The 24,736-nt window shown below is 40.6% G+C and overlaps 1 protein-coding gene across 1 annotated transcript in view; it reads right to left on the bottom strand.

Annotated features, from left to right (window-relative positions):
* Window positions 1-1,483: 1,483 nt before the first annotated feature.
* ITGA2 (integrin subunit alpha 2) overlaps window positions 1,484-24,736 on the bottom strand; it is a 45,683-nt gene continuing 22,430 nt past the window's right edge. Inside the window, exons 13-29 of the mRNA XM_074165653.1 lie at window positions 22,933-23,136; window positions 22,025-22,161; window positions 20,389-20,528; window positions 19,263-19,414; window positions 18,073-18,183; window positions 17,412-17,494; window positions 16,456-16,597; window positions 14,725-14,817; window positions 13,651-13,727; window positions 13,472-13,555; window positions 9,528-9,630; window positions 8,583-8,693; window positions 7,966-8,070; window positions 7,533-7,646; window positions 5,189-5,278; window positions 2,324-2,440; window positions 1,484-1,573 (exon numbers count right to left, since the gene is read on the bottom strand). Coding sequence (XP_074021754.1) covers window positions 1,484-1,573; window positions 2,324-2,440; window positions 5,189-5,278; window positions 7,533-7,646; window positions 7,966-8,070; window positions 8,583-8,693; window positions 9,528-9,630; window positions 13,472-13,555; window positions 13,651-13,727; window positions 14,725-14,817; window positions 16,456-16,597; window positions 17,412-17,494; window positions 18,073-18,183; window positions 19,263-19,414; window positions 20,389-20,528; window positions 22,025-22,161; window positions 22,933-23,136 — 1,953 coding nt within the window. The remainder of the gene's footprint in view (window positions 1,574-2,323; window positions 2,441-5,188; window positions 5,279-7,532; window positions 7,647-7,965; window positions 8,071-8,582; window positions 8,694-9,527; window positions 9,631-13,471; window positions 13,556-13,650; window positions 13,728-14,724; window positions 14,818-16,455; window positions 16,598-17,411; window positions 17,495-18,072; window positions 18,184-19,262; window positions 19,415-20,388; window positions 20,529-22,024; window positions 22,162-22,932; window positions 23,137-24,736) is intronic.

Raw genomic sequence — 24,736 nt, 5'->3', positions numbered from 1 at the left:
TTACAGTCTAGCTTTGGGGGAAAAAAAAACGTCGTACTCTTCAAGTGAGTCACCTTGAGTTGGAAACAATCTCACTTGCATGGCATGACAACACACGCATCTTCTCTCACAATCAATTATAACTGCCAGCTGTGAGAGAAAGGCAGCCAAAAGGCATATTCCCCTGACTTTTACCAGTCTTACAGCATGGGCCTTTTTAAGACTGAGCTTTCATTAAAACCAGGCAGCATTAACGGCATGTGGTAGACTCGAGGTGTGTAACCAACACAGAGACACCCAAGTGTTGTGCTCAGAGCTCCTTCCAGAGCGCTACAGTACTTTACTGTATAAAACATAAGTTAACTTCATCAAGACACAAACACGTGGAACCAAATATAACGTGACAGGTAAGGAGGTCATACTGAACTTTGGTCTCCTGGAGGCACTGAGATGCTAAAGAAACAAGTGCAGTAAACAGTTTACAGAGCTTAGATCTTCACTATCCCCTGTCCTAATGTGCATACTTCCTCAGTCATCATCCCCTTTAGATCACTTCATGCTCTTAGTCTTGCAAAATCTTTCAGTACAGAATTAAAGGCAAGATCTTGATCATCTTCCCTATTTACATCAAAAACCAAACTGACGTCAGAGGGACTGCAAGCATGAAGCGCAGTGTAACAGTAGTGCTAGTGCTTCTCAAGATAAGATTTGAAAAACAATCATAACCTTGCAGAGAACATGTAAGTGATTATGCAATTAATATTTTTTTCTTGGAGAGAAAGTACGCAGAAGGCAGTTATACGTACCATTTGGTAATATTTCACCAAAACGCTGTACTTCAGTAATTTAGTTGTGACCTTAGTGCAAGGAATATAGTGAACTTTTGGAGCAGTTTGCCCATCCAGTTGTCCTGTAGCACCCAGGCAGACATCTTCATACACAGTTTCCACTTTATAGATTAGTTAAGACAAAGGTTTGCTGGTGCAAATTATTTCTCTAAAACAATAAGGATGGAGCTAGTCAATGAAAAAATGAGTTTTCTTCTCCCACTCTGGAAGCAGTATTCACCACACATTCATCATCAACTTAATAGAAAATGTCCTTTACACATATGGTACTTGTCAACTGAATTATGAACTGATGCTGTTCCACAATAATCTGAAATAAATTGCTCTGTTTCACTCTGCAGTGGATCAGGAGAAGGGTTGCTGGCACAATATGTTACTGTAAACTCCGGACCTGCCAGTTCTAAGGGCTAAGTTTGCTTGAAAGGCAAAAATTTACAAGAAAAGGCACTATAAATCATTTTTGAAAAAACCAAACTGTCCTGCAGTTACTCTTATAATAGAGTAGAATCTGTAAAATATTTTCATCTATAAAAAGACACTTTCATTAAAAATGTTTAAATGTTACTACGCTTTAAGGCACTCCAGCTGAAGAACCGACTGGATCACTACTGTTGGTGGCTCAGATCTCCTCTCTTTATCCACATAACTCATGTTTCTCAGTCTTTGTCCTTTGTGAGTTCTGTTATTTCATCGACATCTTCTATATCCTGTGTCATTTTCTCATACTGTCTCTTGAAGAAGCCAAGCTGTGAGAAGTATTGAAATAATACCACATCGCAGTTAGTCATCGATAGTTACGTTTCTCAGCTAAGCTAAATAGCGTGATGGAAGAAATGCACGTGTGCACACACACTGATTTGTAGGCAGTTCCTAACTCTAAAATGAAGGGAGCTGGGCCTTAAACTCCTGCCTGGTGCAACTAAATGCCAAAGCAGCAGGGCTGAGTAGCCATTTGTTCCCCTGCCAAGATACAGGCATCTCCATGCTGCCTTGGTGTGCCAAGCACCAATGCCCTGGCACATAGAAAAACTTTTTTTCTCCCCTTAATCTAGGTATCCTTTGCAAATGACTTTTTGCCCTTGCCCTTCTTTCTTTACTTTTTGTCTGTTCAGTGTATATCCTCTCCCTCCTTGCTTCTAATCCCCAGCCTTGCCCACTGGGAATATCATGGGAGTTCAGAGCCCAGCTGGGGAATTCCGGAAGGAGGCAGGCAGTGTCAAAAGGGAAAAAAGTAAATGCCACAGCCCCGGTTTTGAACCATTGGAAACTCATTTATCATCTCCGTGTTGCCAATTTCTACAGGGACCCATTTCAGAAATTTGATCTTTAAAGCCCTTCTAAATGCTCCTGCCGAGGGCGCAGTGCCAATGCAGTATTATTCATGCCACCAAACTGCATATGCAGTTTTGTTCAGCTCCAGAGAAGAGAGATTCCAAAGAAAATAGCCCAAATGTATTTATACCTTTCTGATTTTAAGAATATAAACACCTACTTACTTTCCACAAAACAGCAACCAATACTAACAGCAAGAGGAGTCCAGCCAATATGCTGCCGATCACAACACCAACTGGTATCTCAGCTTTCTCATCCGGCTTCATTATTGTAACTGGGATCTGAAAGCAGAGATATTGTGTGTTAGGGGTTAATGTTAACTGCACATAAAGTAGGATTTATAAACTAAGTACTCCACTAATCAGGAATAGCTGGACTGCACACATTCTAGAATTGATGACTGGAACACACCACGCAATTACAGCCCCTTCACTGGTGTCCACAGTTACCTGGTTGCACCACCATGACAGACGGCAGTGCTAGTTAAGGATTAGGGGCCCTCATCACTCTTGGCCATACACAACAGGCAGAGGAGCAATCTCTTCCTGCCAGCTTTCTGCCTCTCCAGTAACAGGAGGTATTTCAGAGTTGTCCCCATAGTGCATGGACACACCATTATCACTAGGTAAACCTACAACCAGGCAGGGAATAGCCTGGTGTAGAGCCCCATCTGCTAAAAATGGACTTCTGCATCAGCCGGAGAAGAACTACTTCCAACCGAGCATTGTCAGAGCCTGCTATCTGTGATGGGCACCTGTAGGAGGCAACACTAATCTTGGGAGCCTGACAGCGTTGTGGCCTCGCTGTGTCTGCTGAAATTTCTCCCCTCCTGCTGGGCAGGTCCCTCTGCCTCCTTCGCCTGCTGTTTCTACCTGCTGGGAAACCACTAACAACTTGTTAGGTCTCAAGTTAATCTGTGCTCTCCTGAGTCAACTGCTTGAATTTGCTGTAAGATGTATGGGTCAAACAGGAGTGTTTCTAGCACACCTATACTTCCTGAGCTACAAGCAATACCAGAGAGCTCCCAGAACAGCATATGTTGTCTGGAAGTTAGTTTTCAGGTGATATCCTATCTACTCCATATTTGGTACAACCAAATATATAGTTATGTATAACATAGTTGCTTAGGGAGACATTGCTGTAATATTTATGAACTGTCAAATCTTTGGATTTAATCTTGGAACGACATGCATTTAGCATGAAGGTTTTTTTCCTTCCTGAAACATGATAAAAGAAGTCACGTTGGTTTACTTTCTCAGGGTTGCTTGCTCAGTCCATTTGTCTGGTGTAATTTAATCTTAAGCTTTCTGGGAAACTTGCACTGCACTGACATCTCAGTGATTTAAGTCGTTTCTGCTGGAAGGCTCCAGTGTTGTGCTAGGTGTGGCCATGTGTATTCATTTCACTGAGGCAGGCTGGCTTTGTGTATTTTCTAACCCAATGGCCATAATGATGGTTATAGCAGGTTAACATTTGGTCCTCCAGCTGGCAGTCCTTTCCATCTGGAAAAAAACTGAAAGCTTTTACGCAAAGATACCTAAGCAGCTTCCCTACATGGCATCACAAGGCAATATTAATTCATTTGGCTACACTGCAACCTAGGTCATCCAAACTAAAGAGCCAATCTCATATGTATGTGCCTTTTGCCTAGTAATGCTTTCTCCATTAGATTAATAGTGAAGTGGCACCATTGGAGAGGTAAATCAATGCCCAAGAATAAATACCTTCCCTGAAGTCAAACTGTGGTCAGTAAGACACCATGGCTGGGATTCACCTCATCTCGTGTTATATCTACAATATAGTTCCTTGGCTTCCAGTGGAGAATATGAGCGTTTTTAGGGCCTTATTCACCCTACGTATTTTCAGAATCATCTTTAAGATGAGATGATTTTCGTCTCAGAAATACTTACTCTTTCTATGGATTAGGGTTTATAGAAGGGCTAACTCTGATGTGGATGACTAACGCAGATATTAAGTTGCATGAATCCTACCACCCAGAAGTACACATATATTCCCTTTGCTTCTTCAGACACTGGAGGTTTATTTATTTAGAGGTTCTTCAGAAGAAATGGAGCGACCCATGAGAAAGCAATAACAAAAAATAGTACTGAATTATGGTCTTATTTCCAAATTGGGATAGGTCTATCGATAACTGCCTTCATACATATTTAACTGAATTTTCCATTGCTTGTGAATGGGCTATGCTATACATTCTCACAGATATTTGATTCCCTTACTAACTTGCATTTTGGTCTTTAATGGCCTTCATTATTTTTATGGATAAAACAGGCTAGTAAATCCTGTAAAATTTAAGTCTAAACTTAGTACTGCAAATGGAAGAGTGTTCCTATCTAGAAAGGTGAGGAGAACAAGGTGTATTTTTATTATAATAGCCCCACAGCACAACTACATTCAAGTGTTGTTTATGTTTGTATATAGCAGATGGAGACCTTGGGAGAAGGATTCTACACTAATAAAGAGATGGATTGGACTCTTTTCTTGAGACGAGCTGTGTCCATATTGTCCATATGACAGCCATTCCAAATGCAGAAAACACTGCACAATATTTTACAAATGAGATTAAGTATATTTGCTGGAGACCTGTGCCAAACCTCTGTCTAGAAATGTCAAACCAAATACACTTAGAGAAATAAGACTGTAAATTCAGATTTGCAAAAATGTTTCCCAGAGCTCATTTATCTACAACAATTAATTCCATTGCAGAAGTAAGTCCAAATTTTGACCTTTTCATTAACAGGAAGCTGAACAAATTTCACTAGTTCTACAATCTATTTCAGACCTGTAGATTTTAAGTAAGTCTGGTTTATATAGCAGTTGGCTGAAAGAAAAAAATTTTAATAACTTAAGGATAACGTAAGCCAGAAGGATACACTAGTTCAACATAATCAAATATCATTAGAGTTTGTAATTTGCTGTTTAGTCCTAAAGGACACTGAAAATTAAATTTTATCACTTTAATACAGTAAAAGATAAGAGAAGTTGAAAAAATGTAGTTATCTATCACTTACAGTTAGGGTATTCTCTCCAATTATAAATAACTCAGGGTTGTGCGTATCGATTTTTGCCTCTGCAGAGAGTTGTAATGTCTGGAATGTTAACTGAAAGAGAAGTTTAAAAAAACAACAACTGTAAAGCTCTATTATGTGGCAAATCGATTACAGTGTAGACATCCTAAAATAATTCTCTTGCTTTGAAATGAGGATTTCAGAACCAGAAAAAAAATCACAGTATTAAGAAAATTAAAACGATCTTTTTATTTGTCCCAACCTAACATGTCTATGACTTAATTTTGTTGTTCTTGCTTACTAGCAATGAAACTAGAGAACTGGCCTTTTTTTCTTGAACATATAGTTCAAACAAAACAGAAGAATTTGATTATATACGCATTTTTATAGTTATTTCAAAGCTGTCACTGCTGCTAGTAGGGTGGAGATGGGGGCAAAAATAACAGTGAGAAAGTGAGAAATAGCTCAGCAACAAAAGACAGATGGGGATACATATCTGGCCTTTGAAAGAGATGGAAACTGGATGTTCTTTCCCTTCCCTCACCCCCTCCTCTATCCAATGCTTCTGTTTTTCCCCACTGATTTTTTCCTACCACTATCTGTTCCTCTCCACTGCTCAAATTCTGACATCGCTCCCTCAGCTTAAACAAAGGAGATGACAAAAATCTCAAGCCAAGTCACATGTGAAAAGGGACCTCGTGCCAGATCCCGCTTCCCTCTGCGCACGTGCGGAAAGGCAGAGGAGCATGGCTGTGCAGGCAACCGCAGCTCACTGGTGCTCCTCTCCCTCTGCGCTGGCCACGGAGAGCCCCGTTTCCTACAGGACCACCAGGAACAACCCCAGGTTCATGGGAGCAGAGGAGCACTCGCCAGCCATACCAAATGCAATGCCTGCTCTGTCGTTTTGCATCCCCCGAGCCACTTCTCTGTGGCAGGGCCAGGTATGGAGGGTTTGACACAGGGAACATGGACACGGGTCCGCAGCAGCTGATGTACACCAAAGCGGCTGTCCCTGCAGCATACAGTCATTGCATGCCTGCACTCTGGCCATCTGCGCTCCTAAATGTTTCTAAATCCACTTAAGCACTCCTCAAAACACCCTGTTAATTCCGGACATGTCTTTCTTTGCTTTGCTTAGCAGGTACCGGCAAGCCTGCTCTCCCCTTTTTGGACAATGACTGATTGCCCCTAAAGAAAAAGGCTGATAATGTGCATTATTGAGTGCTTGCAAGACCATTTGCACTGAACATTGAGAATCAAAATGACAATAACAAAACGGGAGATGAGAGGAAAACTGTGACGTGATTTTTCCTTCCCATTACCCATTGGTAAACAAATTATTTCCACGCACTTTCTTGTGAGGGCATCAACCTTTTGTTCAGGTCTCCACCTTCTGCATACCTGACAACACTAAAAAGTGATCTTGACCCGGCCAATTTGAAAAAATACAAACTTTGAAGACAGACAGATGCTTTCCTTCAGACACTTGCATAAGTATATTACATTATCAACCTGACCTTTTCCTTTTAAGAGCTGAATGCTAAAGCTGACAACAGCCCTGCTGTTAAATGTCAATACCTGCCATAAGACTCGCCAGACAAACTAAGGAGACTGCGTCATGTTCCTGACACTGTAGGCAAACCCAGGACTCCAAGACAGTTTGGTTGGTTGCCTAGCTAAGAAGCAAACACGGTCTCATTTCAAAAGTCTGGTAATTCATGATGAGTTATATCCTGGAGGACACATGGTGATTTAAAATGGGAAAGTCAAGACATTATTGATGGATATTTTTAAGCATCCTGTAGGTCTTTAAGCAAGGACTGTTTCCTTGACACTAACTGCAATAAAAACAAAAAAATCAATTAAAAATTTTTTCCACACCTTCTCTAAGAAATATAACTGGCAGCATTGACAGGCTTTTGGTATTTTGTTGTTACCTAAAGTGATAACTATGAAGGCTGTGATGCTCAAAAGCTAAAAGCAACATTATTTTCCAGGCTATGACGATACTGTATTCTGCTGTCCTGTGTTGAGTTTTGTGGAAACTGTAGTTCCCCTTGAATGGATTTAACAGAAGCAGAAAATGTTTTTTTCAGCTGTGAAGATTGCATTATCACAGCATTTTCTTACGTTTTGTGCTGGACTGAAGGTTATCAGCTCCATTATGCAGCCTCACAATTTATTTTACTTACAGATTCAAGTTTTCAATCTGTAAAAACACACAGCAATGTAAAGTAAAAGAAGGTCTTTGCAGATTGGAAGGTTGCCTTACTGAACTTTGAAAAATATGAGGACATAGGCAATACTTGGGTATTGGATCCTTCAAGAAGACACAGCTGATACTCACAGCAGCAAAGGTTCCATTCCAGATTTGGGTGGACACGTTCACAAAGTACTCTCCCTTCAGCATCAGGTCTTCCAGTTTGCATGTGATGGTACTGCACTTCACATTCTTACAGTTCTTCCCGGGGAAACAGCAAGGAGAAGCAACAGCATGCATTAAAAATAAACTTTAATAAATGTTCTCTTAACATCCACTTTTTTTGCCTTGCCTTTGCCATTCTGTGCATACAAATCTGGTGCTTGCAGGCTGTGAAGAACGTGCACATTTTCTCCTAAGGCAGATGCAGTACGTGTGAGAACATCCATAGGCTGCCCTCCTGCACTGTGACTGAGGAATGCCACCCCACCACAGCTCTTCCCACAGGTACAGCAGTGGGCTTGCAAGGAGCAGCCCTGCGCCCCTGTCCTGCGGTACCGCAGCCCTGAGTCTTACTCACCAGTTCTTTGGAAGCTCTGAAGTTCTCTTTCGTGAAAGATGCAGAATACGGTCTTTTCCCTATTTGCAGTGGATTTATCTGAGCTTGACAAGTAACACCTCTTGCCTAGGAAAGATGACAGAAATGTGGTTGGATGACATCATACTTGGGAGTTTATAGTCATCATCATATATATTTCTGGGATGAGATGGTGGCTGTGAAAGGCTAGATTATATAACACAGATACTTCAGAAACTAAGGGACTGTATGTGGTTTTGCTCCAAATTAAATGGCTCTTATGGTAATATTTTTCCCCCTAGACTGACCTGAAGGGTTTGTTCCTATCTAAAAATTCCACTTTTCCTAAAGCCTTCACAGAACTCAGAGAAGGACCTAGCTGAAGAGTTCCAGAGACATACGAAAAGTCAGCCATGGACCACAGAGATAATCCACATCTACCAAGTAATAGACTAGTGTGCTGCTGACATGGTGGTCCTACCCCTTCCCTTTGTGAGGAAGGGACAAGGAGAAAGGGCATAGATTCTCTGAATCTCAGCCACACACTGAGGGAAATAATTGATGTTTATGGTACTGATTAAACCCCAAAACACAGAAGTTTATGTAATTCAGTTCCTCACCTGATCTGTGGTGACTGCAGTTATGTACATCAGTGGGTTGTCTTTGCTGGTCAGTTCCGGAAGATAGATTTTTACAGATGCCATCTTTACTGGAATACTTCCTGTTGTTATCTGCAGAGCAAATAACTCACAATTAATTCAGGTAGCTATACTTACATATGCATAAGTTATTCAATATAGCAAGAAAATCAGAAATTGTGGATATTTATGGAAGAATTGGACTCCTTTCACATCGGTGTTTTTTATACAAAGACACCTACTAGGGCAGTAATTACATTAAGCCAATAATAAAGCAGAAAGTGTACTGTATAGATTCAGGTCCCTGTCTGTTTCCTTAGCAAAGCTCTTTTTAAGTGCATGAAATATGGTTTGAAAAGCAAATATTCTGCCATAGCCAATAGGACTGTTATTTAGTCCTTTGGAGTAGCAGTTACAGGAATGTAAATGGAACATAATTTGAGATTCTTCCACGTTGCATATTTGGATCTCAGTTTTTCTGAGTTATGTAATAAATGCTGTGATCTGGCTAGTTCTTGCATCTGGTTTGAGCACTTAACCCTTGCCAAACTTCAAGTTTCAGAGTCCAAGCCTGCAAAGACTTGTTTTGTTTTATCAAGTTGGCAGAAGACAAATAGCTCTGTGAAAAACCAGTCTAAGTTGGCCTAAAATTAACCATTAACTATCTTCTAAATAAGTAAACAGTGTAGGACCAATCCCTCTCCCATTTTACTTGTGCACTAAGTGCAAATTTAATCTTTAGCCTCAAAAAGACTGTCAGCATTTATCCCCCAGCTATTTCAAATTATATTTTTTCTTAATTGACTGATTCAAAAGCATCAAAATCAGACAGTGAAATCAGGAATGTTTTTTCAACTAAGTTTTGGGACCAGGCTACAGGAGGAGGTAAGGCAGCTTCTCAAACCAGAACCAGAAACATTTACTAACCTTAACTGAGAAGTTGAATGCGGGGCCAATATCTTCAAAATTATTCACAGTGGAAGGAATGTTATGACCAGAGTATACTTCATAGAAGTTGATGTTGGCAAGCCTAGTTAACAACCATAAAACAATACATTTCAATTTGGCAGCTGCTTTGAAAACATATGTTACTGGATGTGCCTCTGTGAAACAGGTCAGAAGTACAGTCAGAGGAAAGATTCGTCACTTGTACCACTGCTTCAATTTTACAAAGTTGGTTAAGAAAACACACAGTGTTCTAAAGTCCAGACCCAGAGTGAGCACGTGAAGGTAAGGCAGGAGGGATGTGTGAGATGCAGGCTCCACTGAGTGTCCTGCACCCCATGGTGTTTCAGTGCCATACTGCAAGCTCCTCTCCTGGCCACAAACTGTGACTTTCAGCCTTGCAGTGGTCTCCCTCCTTAGAAAGGGCCCTCCAGTGATCCCCCTTGATACACCTATAACAGCAAATACCAACAGACTCAGGGAGATCCTGGGTCCTAATGTCACAGGCAGGTCAGTTTCCACACCCTGCTTGTGTGCATGGTACATACCGCGCAGCCCTCGGTCTCCTCTGGACCACTTTCTTTAGTATTCATGGGTTCAAAATTTGAAATTTCCAAAGTAACATGAACACACGTGGATTGCAGGCCACCACAGCATGACATTACACGTGTATGATGGAAGGATGTGGTGCAAAGGCCTGTGGATGCTCGAGGGGTTCAGCCAGCTGGGACCATGCCCCAAGACAAAGCATCCCCGTGTAGTGCACCACATCCATCTGCTACCTGTGAGCAGCTCCTCTGCTTAACCATCCCAGAACTGTTGTCTACTCTTCATCATTAGCTTTTATTAGGAGGCTAATTTGAGCCATCAAAAAGCAGACAGGGCAGTGAGTTACCAAGCAGCTGGGGCTATCATGATTCCTACACATCAGCTCCTCCTGTAGCACAAGACACAAATCCATCTTCTTTACCAGTGGTGCTCTCCCCATTTAATCTGGATAACATCTGTGCATACAATCCCAAATTAACAAATGTGCAGTCTCATAGAGTTGCTTCCTCATCAGTTGTGCTCCTCCGTACTGCATTGTAGATCTTTTTCAATCCTCCATACTCCCTCCCATGGCCCCTTTCCTTGAAGGTTCTCCTCACAATGACTTCTAGAAAACCTGTGTGATGTATTTTCTGCTTCCTTATTGCTCAAATCTCCAGTCCTTCCAGGATGCACACTATCAGCTTCCTTGTCCTTTCACGAGCCACTGGTAAGATTGATTCCCACCTCTTCTCCTGGAAACTCAGATTAGGAGATTTTCCCTAGAAAGCTTTCACTTTACCAAGGCAACACATTTTTCTCAAGCTTTGTATTTCAAGAGGTTGCTTCTTGGCTATATTACCTGCCTCAAGAAGGAACTATGTCCAGATAGATATTTCCTAAGTGGAAGAGTTTAAGAATGAGTTAACTCCAAGGGAAGCATTTAAAATTGTACCTGGGCTTAATATGTACTTCCTTTAGATCTTTTAAATTGATTAATCTCCAAGAATAACTAATCCTTTTCTGGCAGTAGGGATTCCTTCATGCCTTGACTTGCATATGAAACTGCATTTTCGTATACTCAGGAGATGCATTTGCATTCAAACCCCTGTTTTTCCTTGAGTAACTCTTTTAAATAGACTCCAAGCCTGGCCTTTTCTGAAGCATTGAGTTTCTGTTAATATTTCTCAGCTAATTAAATTTGCTGATTAAAGTTTGCACCACCTCAGTCTCCTATGAGGCTGCTGAAGTTGCTGTGCTAGGCACCTACTCAGACGCTCCTGTAGTCTCTGTGCCACTGCTAACTTTAGTAACACTCTGTTTCTGCTGAAGTCTCATCTCAGCTGAAAGAACTTGCATCGCTGACTCAAATGCTTCTCTGCAGTTGAAATAATCTGAAAAATTCTGCACAACTTCAAAATTGGTGCACCTAGCTGTGGTGAATGCAGGACCCACGAATATTCTGAAGCTGCTGCTGCAAAGCAGGTTATTAAACTTGGCTTCTGTAGTGTGGCCCCTATTCCAGCTCAGGTGATCCTATGCACCCAATAGTTCTGGTAATCATAGTGGTCTTTGAATTCATTGTTGCTGTGCATTTTTAAGCACCTTCCTCTTTTTCAAATTTCTGCCATTCTTTGAATAATTACTATTTATTTTCTATCAGTTTATGTTTACAAACTCTGGAATGTTTCAGGATGCAAAAGTATTTTTTTCACCAAGAATTGGTGACCAAGTGCATTAAATATAACTACATGTAGTTTATCCTTGAAATTCAGTAATTGGGAAAGATAAACAAACTTTTTCTTTGATGAAAAGTAAAATATCCTATCTTGATCCGAAAGTCAAAACAGTGTGTTTTGTTTCAGTTCTAATTTAATTTGAACTGTAACTGAAATTATTTTTGTTTGGAACAGTAAGAGTAATGACTGTTTCAGTGCATCCCAAATCACTGGGACTTTCCAAGGCTGAAGATAAGAGGTTTCAAGGGCATGATATGAAGATCAGTCTTAAAGGCTTTTTGTCTGTCTCTCTCTCCCTGCCCGTCCAGCTGTCTCTCCTTACAAACCGCCTGTCTCAGGGCGAAGGATCCCTCTTGCAACAGCCCTGACCTGCCTTCAGCGGGGAGGGGAAAGGGCTGACACCAGAAGGGAGGTGGTAGGTGTGAGCCAGAGGCTCTGGGTGGGCATGTGGGAAAGCAGGTTGTGCTGTTCCCCATGCCCATGCAGCTGCAGCAAGGGGGAATCTGCCATGTGCCACCCCAGGTTTTAGTTCAAATCATCACTTGAAACTGCTAATAAGTGTTTATATTTTTGGTCCAGGTTCAGCAGATATGTCCATAATTATCTTTTTTTCTCCCCTCATCCTCACCTTTGCTGAGAGCATTTTTTTCTTCTTGTTTTTTTTTGTTTAGTTTTCATCACTTTACCTCCAGATTTGATCCAGTGTTACTACATTTGAGCCCAGAAGCTCAAATTACATAACATATACTAATTATATTATTAAAATCACAAGCACTGCTTGTTTTTTATACCACTTCCATTCATGTGAGCATCTCTAACAATTGTGCAGAGGGAAACAGAGATCCATGATCTATGGATCTACTATGGATTTACCTATCTATGTATTTACCCCTTTACTCTGCGCTCGTGAGACCCCACCTGGAGTACTGTGTCCAGCTTTGGAGTCCTCAACACAGGAAGGACATGGACCTGTTGGAGCGGGTCCAGCGGAGGGCCACGAAGATGGTCAGAGGGATGGAGCACCTCCCCTATGAGGACAGGCTGAGAGAGCTGGGGTTGTTCAGCCTGGAGAAGAGAAGCCTCCGGGGAGACCTCATAGCAGCCTTCCAATATCTGAAGGGAGCCTACAGGAGAGCCGGAGAGGGACTCTTTTTCAGGAAATGTAGTGACAGGACAAGGGGTAATGGTTTTGAATTGGAAGAGGGGACATTTAGATTAGATATTAGGAGGAACTTCTTTACTGTGAGGGTGGTGAGGCACTGGAACACGTTGCCCAGGGAAGTTGTGGATGCCCCATCCCTGGAAGTGTTTAAGGCCAGGCTGGATGGGGCTTTGAGCAACTTGGCCTAATTGGGAGGTGTCCCTGCCTGCCCATGGCAGGGGGGTTGGAACTTGATGATCTTTAAGGTCCCTTCCAACTCTAACCATTCTATGATTCTATGATTCTATGATTTCTTGCTACACATTCCATAATTTTTACATGAAAAATTATTGGAAGAACATAAAATTATGCTGCTGTTGATGAAATGGGAATTTCTTACAACTTCCAAAATGAAAACAAAGTTTCACTATCTTTTCAGTGGCCTTTCAACAGTGGCCTGTTACTATATTCAAATACCTTGGCAAAATGACACTGACTCTTTACTTTATTCAACATACCTTGTGAAGTGAATTTCTGCATCATATCGCAAAGGAATTGATAAGCTGACCTGGTTGTCCAATTCTTGCTCTTCCTTACTTTCGCTGTTTATCAAAACACATTTTAGTCACATTTTATACAAATAAGGTATATTATACAAATAATAACTAACTTGCTTTCATATGATTATATACTTTACCTCAAGGCATGAAAACTTAGAACTGCCACATTCTGAAGATGTTTCAGGTTAAAATCAAAACTAATATCAAAAGATACCTATGGAAGAGACAAAGAACACACAGTAAATGACTTGGTGGTACAACATTCAAAGGACTTCTCAATAGCAACATAATTATTCATATCTAGAATTGCCTTCTGTATATGAATTTCCACCAATTTCTATGTAATATTTCAGTAATTTATAATACTCCAGAATTGCTTTTTTCCTCACTTTCTCCTACAAATTGGCATTGTTACACATGAGCTATTTGCATTTTTAAATTGTCTGTAGCTAGCTACACGCTGCAGCAAAAGGCGTTCAGGATTCACTCATTTCTTCCATTTGTTCCAATGGGTCTACTTTCACCAATGGTGTTAAAAATTCGGAACAAACTTAACTTTTTATATGCAATTAATTTTTTTTGATTTTGCTCCCCCGCTGCAGGACATCACGTTTCTATTCTTTCTAGCAAGTCTCTTATTCCACCAATTGATTCTGTTAGAGGCTGGAAGCCTATTTCTCTTCTGCCCTTGAGGAATAAGAGATTAAGTTCCATAAAACCACAGATATCCCAAGATTTATGGTATATACGAGAAAAAGGATATACCATCTATCCTAGGGCTGCGTGGGCTACCCCTCTCCTTGCAAAGCAATGCTGCTTTCTAGGAGAGACGAAATTCACAGAGCAGGAGAGGGAGCTACCCCAGGTTCATGCAGTAGGAGGGGTTCAATGGGAGTTGTGGTCAGTTCCCAGGAGGCTACACACAGCACTTTCTGCTTCTGCCCCCTGCCCTCAACCTCCAGGAGTTACAAAGCTACAGTAGCTTTTCAAAGCTGTGTGTAAGGTCAAATGTGCTTCAAGAGCCATTTTTTCCTCTAATCTTGAAGTTTAGCTCTTAGTTTGCTTCTTTTAATGCCTCTGAAACCCAAAGGCAAGTTGACTGTTGCCAAATCTAAGAAATCCTCACCAGGAGTAAATGCAGATTTAGGGGAAAACAACAACAAAGAAGCTTTTGGGTTTCATTCAAGGTTATTTAAACATGCTAGCTGTACCTGTTGTCCTGTTCTGAAAACAGGATAGCTTATTTGGCAAATGACTGTACTTTGTGCTGTTCCTGTCTGACACGAGACTTCAGTCCCATCGCTCTGTAGAGGAAACAAACAGAAAAGTTTTGCTAGTATAAGGTTTTGATATAGCAAGAGAGAAAGTTCCCAGTTTGCATCTTCAACAGGAGATGTATTACACTAAGGAGTAGTACAGATAAGTGTTATGGCAGTAATTCCTAGAGATGCAGCAGATGGGTGGGGAACAGGCAAGGGCTTAGACAGAGGCAGGAGAAAGGTGGGACAAAGACCAGTCCCATGCAATTTCTTGTGAGCTGTAATGATACTAGAATTTTGTGCTGGGCTTGGCAGAAGGAATACAGGCTTAAGAGTACAGGTCACCTCCAGCATTAACTCCTGTAGTGCTTTTTTACAGCATTTTTACAGAACTTTTGCAGCCGTATTTACATGACCTGAGACCTAGTGAAGTACTCTCACTGTAGAAGTTAGTGTGCAGAGGGGAACTCTATCATACTCTTTGTAGTAAAATCTACAAGACATAAATGTTTATTTACTACTTTTCAGAATATTTAGCATGTCATCATCCTACATCAAAGACAAACTCATAGACCATAGCCAGTTATCATCATTTTGACAAGAATTCATTAAAATGTACTGTCTTTTGTTAAAAGCATCCCTACCAGACATTTACCATTCATGAGTTATGGTACCAAAACAAACCCCCAAAACAACACCCGTACTTTCTCAGCTTAAGCTTTTCTTCCTGTTTGAAGTAGACATATTTTTGGTCAAAAGCTTCGCTTGCAGGCTAAAATACTTCTAAGCAAATGGCCTTTTAAAGCAAAAGAAAATCCTAGCTCCAGTGTGGCCTTTTGACATGAGTGGAATGAGCAATTTTGCTGCACAACAGGATGGGGAGGTAGAGGGGCATCCTCAGCACTGTGTGGAGTATTTCTGCCAGTTCAGGAAAATGCTGCTTTTGGGCAGTGACGAATGCTCCTACCCCTTCTCTCCCTTCAGTATAGGGATTGCTCTGGATTTCACTGCTAGGATTATCACGCACCCCTCCAGTAGCAGACTGACCACATAAGCGAAGCACTGAAGTCTGGATTTCATCCTTCATGAATTTTTTGGGAGCAACAGTTTAGATTATAGATTTACTGCATTCCCCAAAATAGTATGCATAATTCCTTTCTTTTCCCTTTCCTAAGACAAAATTCATTAGAAGAAGAGCTTCTGGTATAGCAATCATTTAAATCTGATTAACTGCCTAGCTGGAACACATGGCCTTGGCAGCAACACTATTTCTAGATCCAAAGTCTGTGCTTTAAGGCCGCATCATCAATGCTGCATGCTTGATTTATCAAATACAAATTCCCTGTGTCACAGCAACTTCATTCAGGCATGTTGTCGGGAGTCAAGCAGAAGATATGGGTGCCAAGGCCTAAAGTGAGGAAAAGATGACTGAAATACTGAGGTGAGGTCAAATTCAACACTTTGCCAACTTTTATGCTGAGTTGGCAGTGTCTCTCCTTGACCTAAATAAACTGATATGCTGAAGGGAATAATTGTGGTATCCAAGAAAATAAATTGGGAGAGAGATTTGAACACATATTCTTTCCTGGGATAGGCACTACTAGAAAGAAAAAATAATAATTTCTCTGAGAAGCTTGAAAATCAGTGGTAATAACAGAAACAGTGAGTTTGGGTACCACGTACCGGTAAAGACGATGAAGCAAAAAACAAGTTGTCAGAAAACATAGCCTGGATTCTGGTGTTATATGCATTTTCCTTTTTATTTCTCAATTTCACATTGAATGTCAGTCTTCTGTTTTTGCTGCTGACAACAAACTGCTGTTTGCTGTTGGAAAATAAAGTCCATTGTTGTAAACAGAGGTACTAGGACAGCTGTGGATCATGAAAATGTGTTCTCTGTAGTCAACAACAAATAACAAGCACAGCAAGACATTTCCTACATTCTACATGCTTAAACACTCTGCTTTCTAAACCCTTTGACATAAGAAACTATGTGATGGCGTTTCTTAAAAGCAAATGGAATTACCACCTTCTCAAAAGTGCAGGACATTGATTATGTTTGGTCAAAGTAACTGCTGAATTTTCAAGGGCTCTAGTCTGGTGGAAAGGTGGGCAAAGGGTGGGCAGGGGACCTGGATGGCAACTTCAGGAAGAGGTAGCTCTGCCTTTCTGCGTACTGCACATGTATGTGTATACCTGCATATGGACTTGGAATATGAGCTGCCTGAATGGCTGACCTCGGCTCCCCAGCGGCACAGCCTGCTGCAGGATCCTCACTGCTTCCCACGGGAGGGACCAAGACGGCTGCTGCAGCCACTGCTGCTCTCCCAGTGAGCTCTCTTTCCCCACAGCCAGACACAATTCTTCTGAATGCTCACTGTGTCTGCAGTCCCTAAGGTACAAACACTTGGTTGGTCTAAGCTGACAAGAGCGCTACTTCTATACTTGTGTTCCTCTCATACCTCTTTTTCTTTGATTAATCATCTAGACAGAAATGGTAGTTTTTTTTATCCCTGCTATTTCTCAGTAGATGTTGAACTGGAAAGCCATTCTCATCTAGAAATTCCAAAGCCTACAGATAAGCCAGCTGGTAAAAACTTAACACCCAACACCAACAATTTCACTGATTTTGCTCTTACCCATCATCTGCCTTCCGCTGAACATTCAGAACAAGATCACAGATACAAAGTTCATCTTCACCACAGTCTTTAATAAAAGGAATCTATAAAAACCAAAAACATTTCCTGAATAACAGCGCTTCAACTTTAAAATTATCTACAGACAGAAAAGTGCAGATACCTTTGAGATTAAGCCAATTCTTGGTTTGCAGATAAAGAAAACCCTCTGAAGGGCATTAAAAACTCTGACACATGAACAAGTTAACACTGAGTAACTTTACTACATGTCAACTGATCAATAAGAATGGTGCAGGCAGGTTATTGTTAACCCACAAAAAATGTGATGTAATCAAAGGGGTTCCATCTTTTTTTTTCGTGCACTCTTTTATGTTCATCTTTGCCATCAACTAGAAGCTCATCTCGATGGTGACATGGCTTAACCAACATGCTTGTTATGCCATGGTGGCTGATGTGTATGTGTGTGTGAACAAGCCCATGCAATACAGACAAAGGTATAAAAGGAACCAGGGAACACCCCTGCCCCCACCCCAGACGCCTGGTTTTGGCCCAGTGACTTAACTAGAACACCAGTTTTCACTTGTGTGTACCTCTTTGATGGGCGCCACATATTATGGACGTGTGTATAGCCATGCATTTTTGGACAGTAAGTCTGCATACTTACACTATAGGCCACAGATGCAGGAGAATATATATCAAGGACCGGGCTGGAGCCAGGGTTTGCAAGGCCAATGTCAATGCGCAAACTAAGGGAATTCACTGCATCAGAAGGTTCCTGTAAAACACATGGTTCAGGTGACAGCTGTCAGCACAGCGAACAGGGTAAAATTGGTAATTCTACTGTAAATTGAGAACACACAGCAAAATCATACTTGCTCTAAACAAGAAAAAGTAACAGTGCAAAGTTTAATTTCTTGACCAAAATAATTTTGTGAGATTGGCCAGTGTGGGTTCCTCCTACTAAACAGCTTTTAGTGCCATTTCCATGATAAAACTTGTTTTCCTAGGATTCCTGGAGACTCCATTCGTCACACTTCTAGGGCTAAGGAACATGCAGATTCTCTGCAGCTGCAGAAGCTGGTCCTCAAAAGCCACCACCAGGTGACCTTCATTCTCACCTGGCTGCAGAAGTCAGATTCCTATTTCACTCTGCCTTACCATCAAAGGGAGCAGCTGGGCATGAGCGACACTAAACCACAACATACCTCATGTCTCCTCTGTTTCTTAGTACTGGATAAATACTCTTCTAGCCCTATGGTTCATGGCTCCATAATGGCACTAAGTGTGAGCAACTAAGTGTGATCAATCAACTAAGTGTGATCAACAAGTGTGATCAGCTAAGTGTGATCAAAGATATTTGTATTGCAAAGCAGAGAAGGAATCAAAGTCCTCTACCTGACCTAGTATCATGCAGGGAGCTTAACATATCTCAGAGATATGTTTGGTCTTTTGTTCTAGGGAATGGAGACATTCTTGTTTTTATTTTTTATCTAGGTGTATTACCTAAGCCTGGCATGTACCAGAAGTCTGCCTGAAATGCTGTTTGTTTGAGAGAAAACAATTGCATGAATGTCAGTTCTTACAAAAGAATACTCAGAGGGACATTAAAATCTATTGAAATTATAGACTAAGGGCTCTGTGTTATGTCAGAGCTGAAGGACATAATGAAGAACAACTTCTAAAAAGCGGTGCTGAATTTGACAATTTTTCATTTCTTTGAAATTAGAATCTTACTAAGTATTTTTCAGTTATTGGGGATTTGAGAAACATAAATAATTGAGTAAACTATGCATAAAACTAATCATCTTCCTCTGATCACTTTTGTTACATAAGGCTGCTTGCAATTGCACTTACCTGTACACTGAAGACATCATGAACACAATTCTCCTCACGACGTACCACAAGATCCCTCTGCATGTACCTCTCATTATTTTCTTTGAACAATCCTCTAGAAGTCACTCTTGAGGACTGGAGATCTGCATCCAATGTTGCGTTGTACTTTATAGCTACAAGAAAAGTAACAGTACATTTTTTGCTGAATATGACTGCCCGTGATTTCATTACTACGCTCAACGTTACCAAATGATCAGGCTTTCCAAACCACAGTAAATATTTTACTTTCGTCATAGCTTGCTAAATGCAGAGCAGTCTCAAAATGATAAAATTTTCTCTTGTGTTTTCCAAAGCAGTCAAACAGGTTTAAATCCTGACGTAAGTTCTCATCCACAGAGAGCACATTAAATGGCCATCAATCCAGTCTCTGCTGCAGATGTTTGAGCCTGCAGCACAGGCAAGAAGCCAGTCAGCAAGGCCAGAATTACACCAGATAAAGGGGCCTTGCAACAATATCCCTGAACTCTGAGGAGACTATAAAGAATCTGCATCTTCTCTTCAATCACATAATAATTTCTGTTGTCTTTTCTTCATCTTATGACTAATACACTGTGGAAGTTCACCGTTATTTTATACTCACAATCATGAGTTCCTAAAGGCACTACATGTAGCACTGAAGCACTCCAACTGGTGCTATCCATGACGTGTACTTTTAACTAAATAGCTTCATGAGAGGCCAGTGCTGGTCTCAGAAATATTTGGTGCTCTCCTGTCCTCTGAAAAGAAGAGCTTCTGCCCACTGACATCTGCACTGAGCCTATGGATTATTTTTTTCTATTTTTTCTGAAGAGAAGAAAAGTGTGCAGCCTGCTGTTGAAACCAGTAGGTTGAAAAAAATCAGCTTCTCACTAATGACATTTTCTGGGTTTTGTTGAACAGCTCTCCTTTATACTGTTAATTCCTCACTTTTCAAAGATTATGGAGCCAGTGTTGAAAGTAGGTCCTAAGAACGCTTTCCTAAGCACTTACATTTTATACTGATTTTGCCTTGACATTCAATCTAATATACCTTTAGAATTTCCCTACTCATTTGAATAACGGACTTTTGAAGAAATTAATATAAGACAAGTTACTGAAATACTCTTACCCACTTGATTATTTCCCTTAGCAGGTCTAAATGTAGCCTGAAAACATATTTTGACAGTTATTTCTGTATTCTTGTTCAGCAGACTGATTTTCTCAGGTTTAAATGAGGCGATTATGGAGACATTTGCAATGCTTCGTGACCTGCAAAATATTTTTAAAAGGTTGCATGTGGGTTTCAAGAGCACTGGGTAACATAGAAACTGTTGTCTATTACTACCTATAAACGTAACATTGATTTTTTTTGTTTCCAATGTAAATATTTTTTAACGGCACTAGTAAAAGTATTTTTCTTTGCATATAAGTGAATTTGTTGATACAGTGGCTTTCAGTAAGGACAACAAATAATTTATCATGTCAAATTAATGGATAATCAATGACTTTATCCTAAGGGAAGGATTAGAGCATTCGGATAACAGAGAATGAAGCCCTTTTCCTGTTTCCCCAATAAGTAACATTCTTCTGCTCCTTTAGGGAAGCTACTGGGCTCCTCTGAGAAGGCAAAAAAGGGTAATTCTTCATTTTAATTAATACTCTTATTTTTCAGAAAAACAACTTTCATGTAATTAATCAAGATTTTGAAGAAGAGTTTCTAAGGAACCCTGCATGTAAAAACAAACACTTTAATCAAAAATGAAACTCATTAATCAGACCAAATGCCAGAGTGAAATAAAAATGATCATCTTCATTAATCAAATCTAAATAAATGCTGGTACTCCAAGAAGCATAATTTTCTTTAATGCAATTCCCACCAGCACCAGCAGCAGTTCTATTGTGGGTCAAAGGTCCATACTGACCATTTATTTTTAATAATCTTGTCTCATTATGAAATAAGTAGCAATTCAGCCATGTTTTTCTTCTCACAATGGGGAGCCTCAGGCAAGAATACAGGCGACAGATAGGAAAGCAAGCTGCATTTTAATTTAGCTCCTCAAGGAAGTAGTGGAAAATAGACAGTACTTAGGGAGGCAGAAGATTTGGCTTCTGTGAAGCCTTTCTTCTTTATTTGGTGGAAGCACTCAGATTGCACTGGCAAAGGCCACATGCCAAAAAAGATAGGTTTCTTGCTAGAAACAGGTGCCAACTTTCTTTCACTACTCTCTGTCCTTACCCTGCAGGACAACTCTCTCCCCCAGATCAACCTACCAGCCAGTGAAGGTCACACAGGTTGTGTGGGAAGTGGTTTCATCTGTCTCAGGCTCAGCTATCAAAATTATACTGCGACCATTGAAGTACAACCTGCTGTTACAAACACTCTCAAGCAAGTCCCACTCCCTGCTGCTTCCCCTTCTCCCCGGACCGTGTGTCTGCACAGCAGCAGCAGCCAGGGGTGTCTCCTGGCCCTCCCCATCCAAGCCCAGGTCCTTCCTGGCAGCCCCCAACACTCGGCTTCCCCCAGCGTGCCCTGTCTCGGCCCCCCACGCTGCCTTGGCTTTCCATGGTTTGATGATACATGCTTAAAAGAGGTTTAGTCTAATGCTGTTTTTCAGCTAGCTACGATAGCAGCGATGAGGCAATAAGTATGTTAGCTCTGAACACGGAACGAAAGAGCTTTTTGGTTTGTTTGTTTTGCTGTTTAATTAACTACACGCTCAACTTGCATTTGAATCATTGTTTCCTTTCTAAAAGAGTTTACCAACCATAGCAGAACCACATTTCCATCAGCACCAACTGATACGTCAGTAATGTCATCGTCATCTAAGTCTCTATGGCCATCTACTGATCTTCCAAAGAATTGGAGCCGTTGTCCAAAAGCAGAATCCGATCCTAAAATTTTCTGGGGAAGAGAGTTTGGTTACTGAGCTTGTCACAAGCTTGCTTAAGTCTGCAGATAGCATCCTAAGCAATGGATTTTCACTGATATTCCCTGTATACGCTATGTATTGTTTAAACAAAATAGTTTTGCGGTTATTTTCTCAGATGCTTTTAAGCACTTTTTCCTCCCCTGTTGGAGCAGACAATGGACTAGATTTTTCTGTCTTGGGAGCAGATCAACTAACCGACTGCTGTATGCCAGCTAGTACTTACTGGAAACTTTTTCCAGCTCACATTGAGCAACTCAAAGAATAGGAAGCTTAACAGGACTTCTAACAAATATTTTCTGCAACCAGAAAGTCTGCGTGGAAATTGACATTATATTAGCATATAGGATAGGCAAAGGCCCTTTCTTTTCCTCTAATACTACATATTTGTAATTTTCATCTCCATTGCTGTACATCTACCCTAAAAACCTAAATAATGGGTGTCAAAAAATGTATAGGAAATTAGATGACTTCACATACAGCCACCAAAAATTCTAACAGGCTCAGATGGAGCATCTTGCAAGTCCTCTTCCTCTATATGCTTCAGTTATAAGCACCACAACATCAACCAGGGCATGCTGACAGCTGAAGTAAGGAGAGTCACAAAACTTGAAATAAGCCATGAAAATAAAAGTAGTACTTTAAGAGGATGAAACAGTAGTCAATTAAAATACAGGAAATACTTCTGTTTTCCTCTAGCAGATCTAAAGGCATGGAGTACAGCACTATGCAACAAAGTTAATTACCTGAGAATATGTGGTACGTATAGCCTTTTGAAATCCATTGTAAATGTAAATTGCTCCAGAGTTTTGGTTTTCCAGTGGTGCACCTATTACAACATCATTAAAGCCATCCAAATCAATGTCTGCAAGCATTGCAATCGCTGATCCAAAGCGAGCGTTTTCTGACCCTTGTGGACCTTCCAAGAGTTCTTGTTGATCCAAAATTCCCTTTATAAAAGGAAAAAGAAGAAAAAGCAAAAACACAGCTATCATTGCACCAGATTAGACATAGGAGCAGTATCTATGTGCATTGTTTTTTGTTTCTGTTTTCCAGTACATTCCCCTTGGACTGCTCAACCCTGAATTCCTTCCCCATTGTATTGCCCATTCAGTTTGCATTATGTCTCAGAGTCTTGGCAAGCATTACACAGCAAAATTAAAGCATGCTATGCAAAGGACTAACAGCAAATATAACCATATGTATGAAGCTTAAACGCTCTCACTGTCCTCATCTGACTGTTCTGAAAGTTTCACAATACATTGAAAAATACAGTTTCCAGTTTTGGATTACCAGTTTTTATGCAGAGGGAATGGAAATTATGTAACTAGACATAATTCTTTGAAACAGAAATGGAATTTCCTAACTAAACTAATGCAAAAAACATGTGTCCAAATGCTAAACTCCTGACCTCTCCAGTGCCAATGAAGAAAGAAAGATTGGAGATCTTTACAGTTAAATAATCACATTCACACTAGCTTAAATTCAGCTCTCTGGCAAATATCGTTCTCATCTTTAACCTCAGTTATCATGCTGTGCTTGAAATTTTAGAAATACCAGCCAAGTTATTTATTAAAAATGACTAGAAAGGTATTATTTGCGCAACCTGGATAAGTTGCACAAATCCAGGTTCAAAAACAAAAAGAAAATTATTCTTTCATTATTTTTAAGTTTTAAATAGTTTTAAACCTAGCATTTGACAAAGAATAAATGTTCTAAGGATAGTCTTCCAATTTATTCGGTTTTCAAAACATGAGAAAAATATCCTTCATTTTTCTTCTGTATTTCACGTCTAATTCCAGAGTCACAAAGACCAACGTCAGCTGCCAGCAGTACTACTTCCAGCACCTCCATCTACCTTGAAATTGCCTTAGGGTACAGTTTCCCGTTGCTCGAGGATGACCTGACTGTGAGCTGCTGCTGAAGGAAGGTGGTCCTTCCTCTCCATTTACGTGATTGCAATTTACCTAGTAAAAAGGCAGTGTTCTGTTTTCTCTGATGGATGGCAGGTATTAATTTACTTTGCATATCCACGCATCCACAGATTGACTGAGAGACTGTTCAAAAGTGCCAGAGGCTTCAGGACTGTTAATACATATATTCTGAAAACACCTACTACAGGTCTGAAAAACAGTCAGTCAACCATCAAACAAATAACATAGCTTCACTGAACAAAGGAGACAACGTGCGCAACCATCCAGTGTGAAAGTCTACGAAACAATGCAGAAAACTGGTAGAAGGGCATTTACTAGAACTGGTTTGGGACTACTGTTAGGTATTGAACAGATTTGCCTAAATCAAATGGCAAACAATTAATTAACAAAAGCCTCCAGCTAAGTTTATTTTAGAGAAATGATCAACCTTGTGTTGTATTTGTGTACAGTGCCTAGCACACTGCCTAAAACCAGGACCAGGGAGTCACCTACAGCAGCAGGTTCCTGGTAACTAATAGTGCTTAGCTACTGAGTGCATTTTGGTCTGTTCCAGACATCTTATTCCCAGATTACGTGCAGAGGCAGCTCTGGGGAAAGTTTGCAGCTGCTCCTGAAA

Source organism: Numenius arquata, chromosome Z, assembly GCF_964106895.1.
Source record: "Numenius arquata chromosome Z, bNumArq3.hap1.1, whole genome shotgun sequence".
Taxonomy (NCBI): Eukaryota; Metazoa; Chordata; class Aves; order Charadriiformes; family Scolopacidae; genus Numenius; species Numenius arquata.
Note: the sequence above shows the minus strand (reverse complement) of the source record. Positions and strands in the feature narration are given on the sequence as shown.